The sequence below is a fragment of the Trachurus japonicus genome, chromosome 7 (genome assembly GCF_045865225.1).
Source record: "Trachurus japonicus isolate A0001 chromosome 7, Traja_1.0".
Taxonomy (NCBI): Eukaryota; Metazoa; Chordata; class Actinopteri; order Carangiformes; family Carangidae; genus Trachurus; species Trachurus japonicus.
The window spans coordinates 27,954,715-27,969,004 of record NC_140913.1 but is presented as its reverse complement, the minus strand read 5'-3'; the positions used below and the strand labels follow the sequence as shown (position 1 = coordinate 27,969,004).

At 45.7% G+C, this 14,290-nt stretch overlaps 1 protein-coding gene across 10 annotated transcripts in view; it reads left to right on the top strand.

Moving 5' to 3' along the window:
* iqsec1a (IQ motif and Sec7 domain ArfGEF 1a) overlaps positions 1-14,290 on the top strand; it is a 96,830-nt gene that overhangs the window by 64,088 nt on the left and 18,452 nt on the right. The window contains exon 1 of one of the 10 annotated variants that reach the window (XM_085782652.1): positions 95-574. The exons of 8 other annotated variants lie outside the window; for them this stretch is intronic. Coding sequence is in view for 1 of the 2 variants with exons in the window: in XM_085782648.1 (XP_085638774.1) it covers positions 11,840-11,904 (65 nt within the window). In the remaining variant the exon portion in view is untranslated. Of the gene's footprint in view, positions 1-94; positions 575-11,503; positions 11,905-14,290 lie in introns of those variants that run through there. One more of the 10 variants, XM_085782648.1, reaches the window with a different exon arrangement.

Genomic DNA, 14,290 nt, shown 5'->3' with positions numbered 1-14,290 from the left:
CAGCGACATGTGTCCTGAAGAGAGAGGGAGGGAGGAGGGAAAGGAAAAAAAGAAAAAAGAAAAAAAACCAAACAACAACAATCAGTGACCTTGCAGAGCTGCAACACGCAGGCTCTCTGGACGTGTCCTCGCTGAACTACAGACATCAACACAGCTGCTGAATAAATGACCGGGGACTTTTTAGGATAGAGTGGCACGTCGGGGGGTGAGAGTGCAGCAGACAGCTGACTCTGAAGATAAAAAAAAAGAAGAGAGAGCGAGAGAGAGAGATTCAAAGGCAGTGAGAGTGAGGCTGTGAGGGACACCGGCTGAGTGAGGCAGGGGGGAGGGTGGGCTTGTGTGGAGAGAGCCTCCTCTTTTCATTGACGTTTAGGGGAATGTGCTGGTTAGTGGAGAGTAAATCAGTCAGATGGAGGTTCCCGGTCTCCTGCGCCCGGCAACAAACAGTGTAGCTTTCCAGTAAAACCACCGTCACCTCACCATCCCTTTACACAGAGCAGGAGAGATCTGTCATCAGAGGCTGGATCGTCTTTCATATACAGTCAGGGGGCGACCCAGAGACAGATGTCTGGAGGTAGGTGGGCCCCTCCTCTAAAGGTGTGTGTGTGTGTGTGTGTGTGTGTGGCTGTGGAGTACAGGTTGTGTAGCACAGACACAGCAGCTGTTGACATTGTCAGACGCTGCAGGTGTGTGGTTAGCCGGTGTGCAATGCATGCATGACAGTGATGCTGAAAAAGGAATTACAAGCAGTTCTGGTAATTGTTTGTCATTTATCAGGCAACTCTATAATCAACAGATGAGTCAAAGATAAATAAAAAGCAGCCCACCGTGAGAGATTAATAGAATTAGCTTGTGTTGTGTGTGTTTGTATGGAGGAGTGTGCAACATGAAGCCATTGATGCTTGCACACCAGGGTGACAATGGCGCTGCTCTGTAGTCTGATGTCACATGCACGCTGGAGCACAGTGCCAGGAGGGAGGGAGGGAGGGAGGGAGGGAGAGGGGGAGCAGAGAGGAGGGGTTGTTTGTGTTTATTAGTGTTTCTAATTTTCGAGTCGAGACGCATCTTCATCAAATTGCGCTAGCTATATATTTAAGCAAAAATGTGTGTGATTTGCCACCCGCTGTATTATATATAAAACATTCAGGACTCCACACAAGCTTGTTCAGACCTCTCTCTCATCTCATTCTGCTGCTGACTCTGGACCAGCCAGCCAGGCCTCTACTCCTCATCATCTCTCAGCCTCACATGTTTTCCGATTCACGGCACATTCCTGCTTGATTATCCCGCTCATGTCAAGCATCCTGTTGACATCTTTTCAATGAAACCTATAAGCAGGACCTCCGCTGAACTGTTTTCCCGACAGTTTGTTCATTAAGAGCTCGGTGTGCGCTCGGTGCACCACTTGGACCTGCTCTCATTAGACCTGTTAACAGAATGGATGGCCTGCCCGGGCCCATCATTAGAGCCTGTTAGAAGTGCAGAGCGTCAGAGCGTGAGACGGCTCCTTTCCTCATCACTCATACCGTACGTGAGAGTGTCAGTGGGAGAATACAGAGCTGCACTGTACTGGGTATGTGTACTGTTTGTTTGCACGCTCTTTACATCACATGCAACTCACCCTTTCTAAATCTTCTTCTTCTCTGTCCTTCCCTCAGTCCATTTCATGTCACCCTCACCCCACTCCCAGCTCGTCCCTCTCTGCCCGCCCTGTGTTTACACTCCGTAAAGTCACATGTCATCACGTTGTCCTGGTGCAGGATGTTGCCCAGTTACGTTTTGTGGCAAGGCAAATAATAAAAAGAAAGAGGCAGAATTCCCCTCTGGGGTTATTAAGTATACAGTACAGCAGCCATGAATCTCAATAGGTTTTTTATTACACAGAATTCCTCGGCATTTCATCATTAAATGCAAAGTAATGTCAAAAACGGTGATCCGACGACTTCCCTGGATACGATGCTCATTATTCTGTGTTGTGTGTCCACATGGGGAAATAAGGTCTCACGGCTGCTTTAACAAGACACTCAGGACTCAGGGAGCAAACGTCTACAGGAATCTTAACCTTATGCAGAGCAGATGTTTATGTAGGAGAAGATACAGTGAACCTGTCGCACTCAGACTGGGTCCTCCTTAAGCAGCTGAGGACGAGGAAACGAGGAAAAGGATCTCATCCTGTTTCTCAGAGTTGGCTTGAGGATACATGTACCGTGTTGCTGACTCACCAGATCCCTCCCTCTGAAACTGCTCCTCCCTGCTGTCACTGCACTGTTTGTAGCATGTTGTACAGCATGTTCGAGCTTTAAGTGAGGCTGTTGACCTCGCGTTCTCAGTGGATTTGTTGGAGACGGGGGGAAGTATCCAGAAAAGCTGACAGTAAATACAGGACACAGTGTTTATCTTTTTACCTGCACATTATTAATACTCAGCGTGAATGTGATGTAAACTCAAAACAGCAGACATGAGGTTAAGGACCACAGAGCATTAGCTGAGGTAGACCAGATATAAAACAGCATCAGACTGCTCTGTCCCATGGATTAAATATTCCTTTTTCCACCCGCATAGTTATTACTTCACCCAAGTCCTGCCAAGCCAATATATCAAATGTGGAAAAAAAAAACGAAGGCCAAGTGAACTCCGGGAATTCAGACTGTAACTTTAATGTAGAAGCAGCTTGAGGAAACAGGCTCCACCAAAAGAGAAAACATTCTCATATTGGTCTGTGTTGATCTTCACGTCAGTCATAGATTAACACATGGGTGTGAGAATGAACCTGCTGATACAACTGCCTGTTTCTGATTGACACCTGAGGCCGTCAGGAAGTTCATCTGATTAGCTTAATGGAATTAGACCAGTATTCATTTGATCGAAACAGCCCAAAACCAGCATGTCGAAACACATCCGTCTTCCTGGCCGTGGCGTGGCCCTCTCCGCCTCTCAGGCAGATTTGTAGGATCCCAGAAAAAAGGGAGGTAGAGAAACATCCTCTCTGCCCTCTGATATTTCCACATCCTCGTCCAAACCGCGTTTATTTTGGAAGTGGGTGTGATGAAAAAGCCTGAAAAAAAAAAGTCTTACTGAAGTGAAAAAGACGTGAATATCAGCGATCAACCGCCGTTTCTATTTCTCACACATATTATTCACTTCTCTTCAGACTGACGTATCTTGACGTGAATGCAGCTTGTAATACACAGAAGCAGCTGCATAAAGAAGCAGTTTGTTATCCTGTGGGCTCAAAGAGCTGGGACAGGGGGCCTCTAATAAGTTACTGAGGGTCTACAGATCGATAGACCCTGCAGCCTGCAGAGCCCTGGGCTGTGCTTTCAGTCAATACAGTAAGCTCTGTGGAGCATATACATCAAACCTCCAAGGATATAAGCAGGGCAGCAGACAGACGCATTCTGTGTTTGAAATTCATTCCTCTGTAATGACAGGTATGCCTTTCTTTCTTTCTTTCTTTCTTTCTTTCTTTCTTTCTTTCTTTCTTTCTTTCTTTCTTTCTTTCTTTCTTTCTTTCTTTCTTTCTTTTTTTTAGTTCTTAGGCTCCTCTTATCAGCCCTGGTGTGTTGCAAACAAAACTGGGCAGCTGGCCCCCGAAGGCCTCGCGTCTTTATTGAGTTCCAATTCGTGCTAGAGACCATCCAATAAGCTTTGATGGTGGTGTGAATTAAATGGAAGCCAAACAACATTAGCTGCTGTCAGGTAGTTTGTCATAGGCGGGGTGAATGAATCCATATATGCTCCTCTGTAACCCTCTCTTCTTGTAAAAGAAAAAAGCAAAAAAAAAAAAAAAAAGCATTGGCACCGTCTCAAGTGGAGGTTATTGGAGGCATTGACAGAAATGAAACAATAAACACGGTGCAGCCTGGCTCCTCCTCACAGGGGTCGCTCGTTATCACGAGTTCCAGTCTGCTTGTTATTCTCAGAATCTCTGTCTCTGTCTCTGTCTCTCTCGGCGTGTCTTCACGTCCGACCTCGCCCGCCTGAATGGGGGCGTATGTTGAAATATAAGATCTGCTGACTTGCACCCACCAGGTCTTGGGGAAATGTGGTATGAATGGAACTTGCACACTCAGGATATCTTGTTCCAGTGGAATATGTCAACATGAATTCATTCCTCAGCACTCTCGTGACCTGCACAAAAGGTTCCATCAGCTTCCTTTTTTTTTTACATTCCTGAGGAAGAGGAATGTAGATGGAGAACGACTGCTTTATCTCTGCACTTTTGTTCTGTGATTGATTGCTTCCTGGTTGTCTGTTAAACTTTGAAAAAAAAAAATATAGATATATACAGTATATTATCTGGTCATTTTCTGCTTTTTCAAGTTCTTCTGGTTCGTTGTCAACCTCCCCAAAAACTTTGACACGCATGTGTGGTGGAGACATAAACAAGAGTGATGGGGGTTCATGAATTATTTCTTTTTTAATTCTGCTTTCATTGTTTAGGCGCTTTCAACTGTGGCTCTGCATTAATATTTAAACAGAACTGATCAAGTTTTCATTGCCTCTGGGCAAAGTTCTCATCACATGTAAACTGATCCTGAGTTTTCTCTTCACTCTTTGATGACTTGGAGTCTGGAGAGTGGAGGTTGTTTCCCGCATGGATGTGCAAAATGGATGGAGGAGAGAGGGGGAAAAAAAAAACCTACCAGTCAGTATTTCCTTTGACAAATGGGATCCTGATGCAGCAGTTTCACTCGGATACTGACTTTCACTATTGGTCAGACTCAAGAAAGATGGAAAATGCTCTTACTTATTGAACACATAGAGCCAAATCTTGATAATGATAAAGCATCATTATCCTGTGGTGATGAGATTTATCACAATGACTCTGGAAGTTGTTGGAAGTTGTGTTTTCAGGTAACTTGACAGTATTCGTGCAGCGGATCGTAGCTGCCTTCACTTCCCCACATCTGTATTCACTTCACCACTTTTAGGCACGTTCTCCTACAACAACATTGTGTTTCCTGAATGATTCTGTCACTGTCAGTCTAATGAGGGCCATTAATATGAAATACGTTTCGGTGCTTCAGCTTCCAAGTGGAGCAGGAAGTGAAAGGAAATCTTTCAATTCTTTATGATGCTGAAATCGCACAGTGACGCCCTCAGGATTCTTGACTGCGGTTTTTTTTTTTTTTCGTGTCCCAGCGAGAAAACAACAAATAGGAATTTGGCAGCGTCTGACATATTGACACATCTCATCACTACAGGCAGCCCCCTGTTGTTTAGTCACTGTGTTCCTTCGCGAATCAAAGACTGAGGAGTCAGACATGAGAAAGGCTGCCTTTATACACTGGGCCAACACAAACAATGGCCTGTGCCAGTGTAGACGGCCGGGCCGGGAGGCGCTCCTCGGGGCTCAATAGCTGTAGTGTTTCTGGCTGTGGGCTTTTTCGGATGCCACGGCGGCACCGTCAGCTTTTGCCAGAGAAAGGGGCGGCAGAGCACAGCACAGAAGTCTATACCTGGAGTCTTGGCTGGTGGAGTCGAGGGCTTTATAGGCGAAGGCGAAGTGAACTTGTGCTAAAGTGATTAGACAGCTGTGTGCGGAGAGGTGAGTAGTGGAGGAATGTAAGCCATGGCAGTCTGAGTATTGTAGGAATGTAAAGGTTTTGATCTGTGCTTCCTCCCTTCATCTGTTTCTTCTCAGCCTTAATCCCTCATCTCTGTCAGCACATTATGGAGCGGAGTGGGGCTGTGCGGTTCGATTCACAGACCGGTGGAGCCGATGCAGAATCACTCATTTAACAACATTCATCAATTCAGAACCGTCAGTGCAATTAAAATCTCTGTCTTACTAGAAACCTATTTATACTAGAGTCAAGTCTAAACCATAACACCATTTCACGCTTGGCTGCTAATGAGATCGTGTGAGTGTTGTTGTTGTTTTTTTTTGAATGATTTAGCAACACAACATGTTGAAGACGATCATCTGTTTATCTGATCACTGATGCAGTCGACAATGAATGGAATTTGATTGAAACAGCAATTATAGTCATTGTAAGCCTTCCAGTCAATTTACCCAGTTCAATGATGTCATTTAGCTCATGGCTCCAAATTGATTGCATTTCCAGGCACACACACACACATCCAACCACACACACACACACACACACATAATTATTTTAGGAACATGTCTGGTTTATGTCGAAGCAGAGATATGTTTCTTTTATTATTCTCTGGGATTATGCTGATGGATGGCTCCTGGAAATCAGTTTTGGAAGTAGGGCAGCAGAGAGACGGAGGTTTTAAAGTCTTTGGCTGATGTTTGGCTAATATGCAAATCGAGAGTCTGTGAGATGATTGATGGGCCACTGTGGTGCTGTTAGGTGAGAACGCAGATGCCGTAGGAAGGTTGTGATTGAAAAGTGTCAGAGACGTCTGAATATTTTCTTGTTTTGTCATTTAAAATGTGCATATTTACATCTAGCCTATAGTTAATTCAGAATTGAACAAGTTGACGTGCATGCAGTTGCTTGTATTGCAGGCTGTGTAGTTATTTGCTTTCATTTCAGCATTAAAAGAAATTAGAGTTTAATACATTACAAAAAAAAACAGATTTTCAGTGAAGAGTGATGTAGATGTAGATGTAGGTCACGCTGTGCCACCTTGTCCCAACGCATGCACAGTGCAGGACTTTCTCTGTGGGGGCCTTGAGACAGGTGTGAGTCTGACACTGCTTCAAATAGATTATTGCAGTGACCCCCCCCTCCCCCGCCCACCCATGCCCCCCCCCCCCAACATCTCCCAACCAGAAAAAGCCGGTCTGCTACATCCTACAGCCTTTTAAACAACGCAGGCGCCCTCCCGACTTGAAGCCACGACAAACATGTCTGACCTCACTCGTCCTAAATGACATCAGTGCCACATGCCCCCACCACAACACCACCACCACTACCCACTGGCCTAGTATGCAGTCTCCTAGGGAACATGTAGTATGATTTCCAACCAGTGGGTGGCACTGTCCCTCTGAAAGCTCGCTGTGTGTGGACTCGTCAGACAACAAGGTCTCTTGACAGGTCTGTTTTGTCGGGGCCTGGATGTCCTGTCACGGTCCTGTGACCATCCTGCCCCACCGCAAGTATTTATACCCACTGCGGCTTGTGTCACATTTACAGTCCAGGCTGGTCTGGGCACTAAGGCAGCAGCTAGGGACACCATCTTAAATCTTGCACTGTTTTTCCAAGCTGACCTCAAAATTTCACCGTGTCATCGAAAAAACGCAGCACACTGATCTGCCACAAAGTGAGAGATAATGAGAGGAAATCAGCGGGGCATTCAACGGCCAGCTTTTTGTCTTCCTCCTCTTGTTCTTCACAATGTTGCTCATCTCACATACGGTGTTTACCAGAGTGTGTCGCCTCACATGGGTCTATTTATAGCAGAGGAGAATTGTGCTGTAGTGTGTTTCTGTGCTGGGGAGGGGCTGTGTGCGAAGGGCTTCGGAGAAATACAGTATCTGGTAATGGAGTGAAGTGAAAGGGAAATGTCGTAAATGGACAAACAGGGCCGGCTTCTAATAATGGTAACCGTACAAAATACATGACCTCTATCTGCCTTTTGTGGAGAGCAAGGGAGTGATAACGTGTGCGTGCAATCAGGAGAGGTAGGCCTTTGAAGTCCTGTGTTTGCCATGGCTCCATGAAATGTATTTTTCTTTGCAGAGCTGCATACACAGACAGAAGTGCACAAACATGTGGTGGAGTTGTAAAGTAAGTGTTTGTTTGGTTTCCATCGCAAGGGTGTCATTTTATCCATGCATTTTCTCTGCCCACTAAGTTGTTTGGAGAATGGAAGAAGAAAAAAAATGGGAGGAAAAATGCCCAGGAACAAGTCTCTAGATGCCCACATTCATGATTTTGGGCAGTTTAGCGTCTCCACCCCACCTGACTTGCATATGTCTTTGGAATGTGAGAGGAAACCAGAGGACACCTACGCAAACACAGAAAAGAGAACATGCAAAAAAACTCCACCCAGAAAAGACTGAGGAGCTAATCCAGATCCCTCTTTGCCTCAGGTGCTACTTTAATGGTGCTGATTTAATACCTAACCCCTATAATACTGGTGATAAAACTGTGAGTCAAAACAGTAAAATATGTGGTTGAATGTTTGCTCTCAGTGCAGCGCTGCAGCCGAAAGAGTGGAGGCTAAGATCTGAAGAAAAAAAAAAGATGAGCGACCAATATTACAAATTACAGATACCACTTTTCATAATTTTATGCCAATCTGGTTGCAGTTTAGTGTTCATGCGTGCAAATGGTATCAATCTTCTCATCCATCCCAAAGCCCCAAAACGTCAAGCTACTCTTTTCAAGAATAAGTTTACAAGCCCTCGGTCCTGACCAGATGTTCAACACCAGCTTTTTTGCTATATTTGACAATTTTTTGGTTCTTCATGCTGCAAAACACTTTCCAGTCTTTTCCGTGTGTCTGGACAAACAGATTGTTTCTGTCTGGATTGGAATTACTCAGCGATGAACAGGAGAAAAAGAGAAAAGCCTCTGAGCCATCACTTGCCACTGATGAACTTTGATCATTCCCATAGGATCCCACAGGCGACACATCTGCTCTAGCTTTGCTGCCAGGATGTGATGAGCAGAGGCACCATATCCTTTAATTACTCTCATTTCAGCTCTATTTATACATCTGCTGCCAGATTGCTCCTATGTACAGAAATTCTTTGTTCCTGAGAATTTACAAGGAAAGTGTGTTTCTTTTTTTTCTTTTTCTATACAGATTCGTTTGTGTTCACAAAGCTATGCTGGGCCACTACATCTCATTTAGTATGCTCTTGTAGCAAACTATGACATCAGCCCGTTCTAATTGTTTCCAGACCAGGCCAGGGCTGAGTTTTCCTTTTATTTTCCATTTCTTAGCACAAGTCTCAGCATCCAGCAAAAGAAGCAGATAATGAGAAACGGTGCATGATGTCATGTAGACGAAGCACGCGCGGCGCCAAAACCTTGTGACCAACCTTCCAGGAAGTTATCACTTTCCTCTGTCATTTCCTCTGCTGTCTTTTCCTCCAGCTCTGTCTTTTTTCATTCTGTATGCTTTGGGAAAATCCACGTTTTTCCTGCTCTTCGGATAATGTTCAGGTGCTACATGTGTGGGAACGCACCTGATAAAGGCGTTTTTGTGTTTGTGGGGTCTGACCTGCGAGTGACCCCTTTTGGCCTCGTCCCAAGTGTAATATATCAGATTTTTCTTGACTCTAAAATGAGAAGGAAGAGGAAAAGAAGGGAAGGCGCTGAAAGTAAACGGGAGGGGAGGGGAGTGGGCTCGAACGCAGAGAGACCATATGTATTGAGTTGAAGAAATGGCGTTTTATGAGCGCAGAGTGGGCCTCAGCCTGGAATTCTCAATGACATCATTCTGGAGCAGAGCGCTGTGCAGCCAGGAGTCAGGAGATGGAGAGGGCCTTCGCTCAACCCAAGGCGGGGGGGGGGGGGGGGACTACTAGACTGCAGAGCGAACCTCTAGAAGAAGAGGACAGAGACACAAAGACAGGCACATAGAGAGAAATATACAACCTCATTAAGTGTTTATAAGTTTGTCAGAACTCTTTCACGAGGAATTCAACTAATTTGATCATTTCGGCGGAGCTCTCCGTAATGCTGCCCTTGAGCCTCAGACTGAAACAATCACGACAGGCTCGGGCTTTTAAAGACCTTCGAAATGAGACCGTCGTAATATTGCCTCATATCGAATTCCCAAACAAATAAAACTCCAGTTAGACCATCCCAGTGGTCTGCAGACGCAACAAATCCTGCACTGGGGCTAATATCTAATATCATGCACACATTTCAGATGCTAAATGCCTGTCTCCATCTGCACCTTGTTGGTGACAAAGTGCGACTAAATGACAGCGATAATGAGCCCGCCAGTTTTATTAAAGGGAGTAAGGGACTGTCTTAAATGTCTTCTGTTCCTTGTTTTTTTTCTTTCTTTCTTTTGTTTTGTTTACAGGAACTCAGGAACAAATGGATTTCAGTAGGAGTGGAGGGATCGCGTGATAGTTGAGCTCTGTAAGTTGAGTCAAGTGTCTGCAGCTCTACGAGGCATTAGCAGCTGTAGTCACCAGAGTAGAGGGCCAAGGTCTCCAACTGAAATAGATCAGTTGGCTCGGGCCACTGCCTGTCTGCCTTTCTGTAGTGCATATAATGATTCTGCCTGAGTCACACATGGCAAGTAAGTCTGTGCATATCCTCTGCTGTGATTTATGCCACATGTTAAGATATGCAAACTTTTTTTTCCCTCCCCCCCTTTACAGTAACTCTTTCCTTTCGCCTTGTCTTTCATTCTGCATCTCGGTCGTTTGAAGGCTCAGATAAAACAGTCCAGGGAAGGTGATCATTTTAAGGGCTCTGGTCTGTAATTAGGGGACATCAACATCTCCCTCCTGAGACTGGTGTGTGTGTGTGTGTCTGTAGATGATTGGTGTCCCTGTAAACTGGCTCCATGTGGGAGCCATTCTCCTCTGTTTCCTGTGCCTGTTGTCATTAGATAGAAAATACCTTTGACTTGGGGGCAGTTTACCCCAACCCCCTTCCCCTCAGAGGGGTGATTAGTCTCTGGCCTGTCAAAACGACTCTGTGAAGTCCGGAGACAAGACAACGTCACTTCAGGGTCTGCTGCGGAGTGGGAAACTGGATGGACGTCCTGGTGGGCGCAGCAGCAGCAGCGATGGACGACGGTACAATATGGGGTGGGCATCTTAGCAGCAAAACTGGTTTAAAAGAGGTGGAAAATAAATGGAAGTGAGAGGAGAACAGCCGTTAGACTACTGCAGCAAAGAGGCGCAGAATCCTCTCTGGGTCTTTTCTTAGAGCCCATCTTGACAGTCACTTCTCAGCCCTGAAAGGCTCTATTAATAGAGGTGCTCTCTTGTATTTGCCATCTCTACCCACTATGTCCTTTTTCCTCTGTGTAAAAAAAAAGACTAACAAAAGATACCTCTGACATTCAAACACTCCCTAACCGCTCTCTATCTCTGCTTCACGCCAGACTCCCCATACGCTTTGTACCTTTTTTTTTTTTTTACCTGTTTCACTATTCCTTCATCTACTATACCTATATGCACCTAACTGGATCAAGCTGTCACTCTATTCCCCCCCTCCCTCCCTCCTCTATGTGCTTTATCGTTCATGCCTAGCTCTCGCTGCCTCGCGCTCTCCCTTTTCATGTTTCACATTCTCTGATAAAATGCCTGAAATTTGTAATTTTCTTTTCTATGTCACTTACTCCAGGGTCACTCATGTGCCCCCCCCCCCCCCCCCTCTCCTCCTACCCGCACGATTAATGTTGTGGCAGGAGGTGTTTCATCCCCTTCTCTCTCTCTCTCTCTCTTTCTACTTTCTACCCAGCTACAGAGCCACCACCACGCTCTCACACCCTCTCTCCCTCCCCAGCACCCCGCCCCCTTCCATACTGCTCAGGGCCTGGCAGAAGCCCACACTCCCCGTCTCCGAGCCTCCGCCCCCCATTCCCACCTCTCCCACACCCCCCCCCCCTTATACTCCTACTAGCCCGGCGCACCGAGGACAGAGAGGAAGAAAGAGGAAAAAGAAAGAGCCCCACTTGTCTGTCAGAGATTACAGGCTGCTGCCACTTATACCGACCATCCACGCCTATAACTGTGCATAGGAAGCTGCTTTCACAAGGCAAAGACATGGGAATAATGTGTGTGAGGAGCAGACAGCTACACACACGCGCTATAGTAGTAGATGGCAGCTTTGTGATCTGTATGTGTAGTTGGTGAAGCCTTTTAGTGCAGAAATGGGGACCGGTGAGTGGGACCACTAATGTTTTGGAGTACATCGTCTTGTGAGTGCCGGCCAGCATGTGGTGTTTGCAGTGTAACTCAGAGAAGACCCAGTCACTGCTGGAGCTGGAGCTGAATGGCTGGTAAGAGGAATAAGAGAGTGTGAAATGCGAGTGTGTTTGTTGAACTGCGTTTGTGTATGTGTGCGTGCGTGCGTGCATGCGCTCGTGTGTTTTGTCATTGGATGAGGTTACACCAAGCTGCAAGAGCTCATAAGGCTTTGTTTAATAAACAGCACAGGGACAGTACATGCGTGTGTTGTGGAAAGAGCACAGCTTACACACTGTTTTAAATGGCTTCTAATGTGTGTGTGTGTGTCTGTGTGAGTGTTTTTCTTTTTTATATAATCCACACTAGAAGATGACAGGATTAATGTGAAGCCCCGAGCTCAGTCACGAAGATCAGGAATCCTAAAGTGGGGTCTGCCATTTCGACTTTGACGCCCTCACAATGGAAAACAGATCACGTCCCGGTCCCCCTCTCTGAGTCACTGTATGTGTGTGTGTCCTATCATGGTGTGTTTAGTCTTACTGTACAGAATCCATCTGTGAGTCGGATTGCCCCCCTCCCTCTGTCCCTGTCTCTGTCTCTCTCTTGTGTTGGGTTGAAGGGCATTCCTGTGGTGTGTCGTGGCCCTCCTGCTTACTGGCTGTGACTGTGTGGTTTTTCATAGTCCCGTCTTCAAGGGCAGGTGCTGAGTGTGGAGGAGAGTTCAATTATTCATTATTGGGAGATAATGACAGCAGCTCCGTTGTACGTTGTTGTTGTTGTTGCTGTTGTGAGAGTGTTGACAGGAGGGAGGGAGCAGGAGGAGGAGGAGGAGGAGGAGGAAGGATGTCTTGATTCAGACAGAATGAGGCCTGGCGGTTCACAAGGGAGTAGTATTGATTTCTGATTACTTAAATTAACAAGTATGTGGATAGCATTAACAAAACATTAGTCAACTGCTCATCACTCGCTTGGAACATCTGTGCTGCGCTAATGAAGTTGGAAGTTATCGTGAAAAAATCTGGAGACTTGAAATCGTCCACCAAAGTGTTAAGACTGCTAATTGCCTTCAATAGGTTGTGATAGTTGGTCGAGTCTACAATATGATAACAAATAATAAAAGTTTGATCTTTCACATGCAGATGGAAGTCATTCAGCAGACTGTTGTTCATGTGGATGCATTCAGCACTGTGAGGTTCAGTTGGGTTAGCTTTACATTAATAACTGATGTGTCTCTGTTCAGTTTTAAATGACATGGAAGATGACAGGCTTCTGATTTGTGGAGACACCGGAGTCCTAACAGCTCTCAAACTGGAGTAGCTACACGACTTACAGTAGTTACCATGACTCAACCATGAGTCCTCTGAGGCTCCAGTCGACTGTCTGCTGTCTGCTGCAAACTCTCAAGAGTGACTCTGTCAGTGCGCCGGCCAGCGCTGCTTTCCAGTTTGCAGCTGTGTCAGACAGTAAATCCCCCCGACCTGCTCCTCGCTGTCTTTTTATTGCTGTTGCAAAATCATCCATTAGTTCTGTTATTGGTGCTGAAGTGGCCGATACATCCGAGTGTTTACTGGCAGGTTTACCTTTTTAATGCCGTGCTTCATTAACATGTTACTGTGTGGTCTCCTAACCTCACATCTGTATTTATGAGCTCTCTCTCTCTCTCTCTCTCTCTCTCTCTGAGCAAGAGCAAACATCTGCTTTTGTTGTGTTTGGAGGAGCACATGTTGTCGGTGCGTGTGTGTGGGGTGGGAATTTTGATTATGGAAGATTGTGTTTGGTTTGATTGGAAGGGTCACTTCACTGGCTGTGTGTTTACATACACACATAAAAATATGATAATTGTGAGAAGTCACGCCAAGGCCGGAAAAATCGATGTTGCTCTAGCATCAGCGCTTTCAACTGGTCAAAATAAATCAAGCCACAGTAATTTGACTACTCTATATCCTTAACCTGAGGGAGGTTTATTTAATTTTATGTTAATACAAATGTTCACCAAATCAGATTACTGAGAGTTAACCAGATTATGCTACTGTTGCATGCATGTAAGTACTTGTATTATCTGGAGAGACTTTCCCATAAATATATAGCATATTTCTAATTTTAATGGTTTCTAGAGTTCACAACTAAGTGAATGGGGAATTCAATTATGCTTTCTTAAACGTATATTAACTGAGAGAGCAGACGTGTTAAAATTGGTGGACTCTGAGCCTTCGTTAGGGAGTTGTGTTAGTTCCACACTGCAGCTTTCTCTTCCTCCATAGCTCCTGCCTGCACTTCATTAGCCTTGTTCTATTCCCAGAACTCCTGTAGATGTGACTCCTCTTTTCCGGGATGGAGGAATGTTTCTCCCCCAGGTCCGACTGATGGAATGGGTTGAGGCCTGGACAGGGGCCTGGGCCTGTTTGTTCAGGATGTGTTGAGAGGGAAGAAGGGAGGAAAGAGAGATGGTCGAGCCCCCCCCCCACTCCTCCCCCCTTC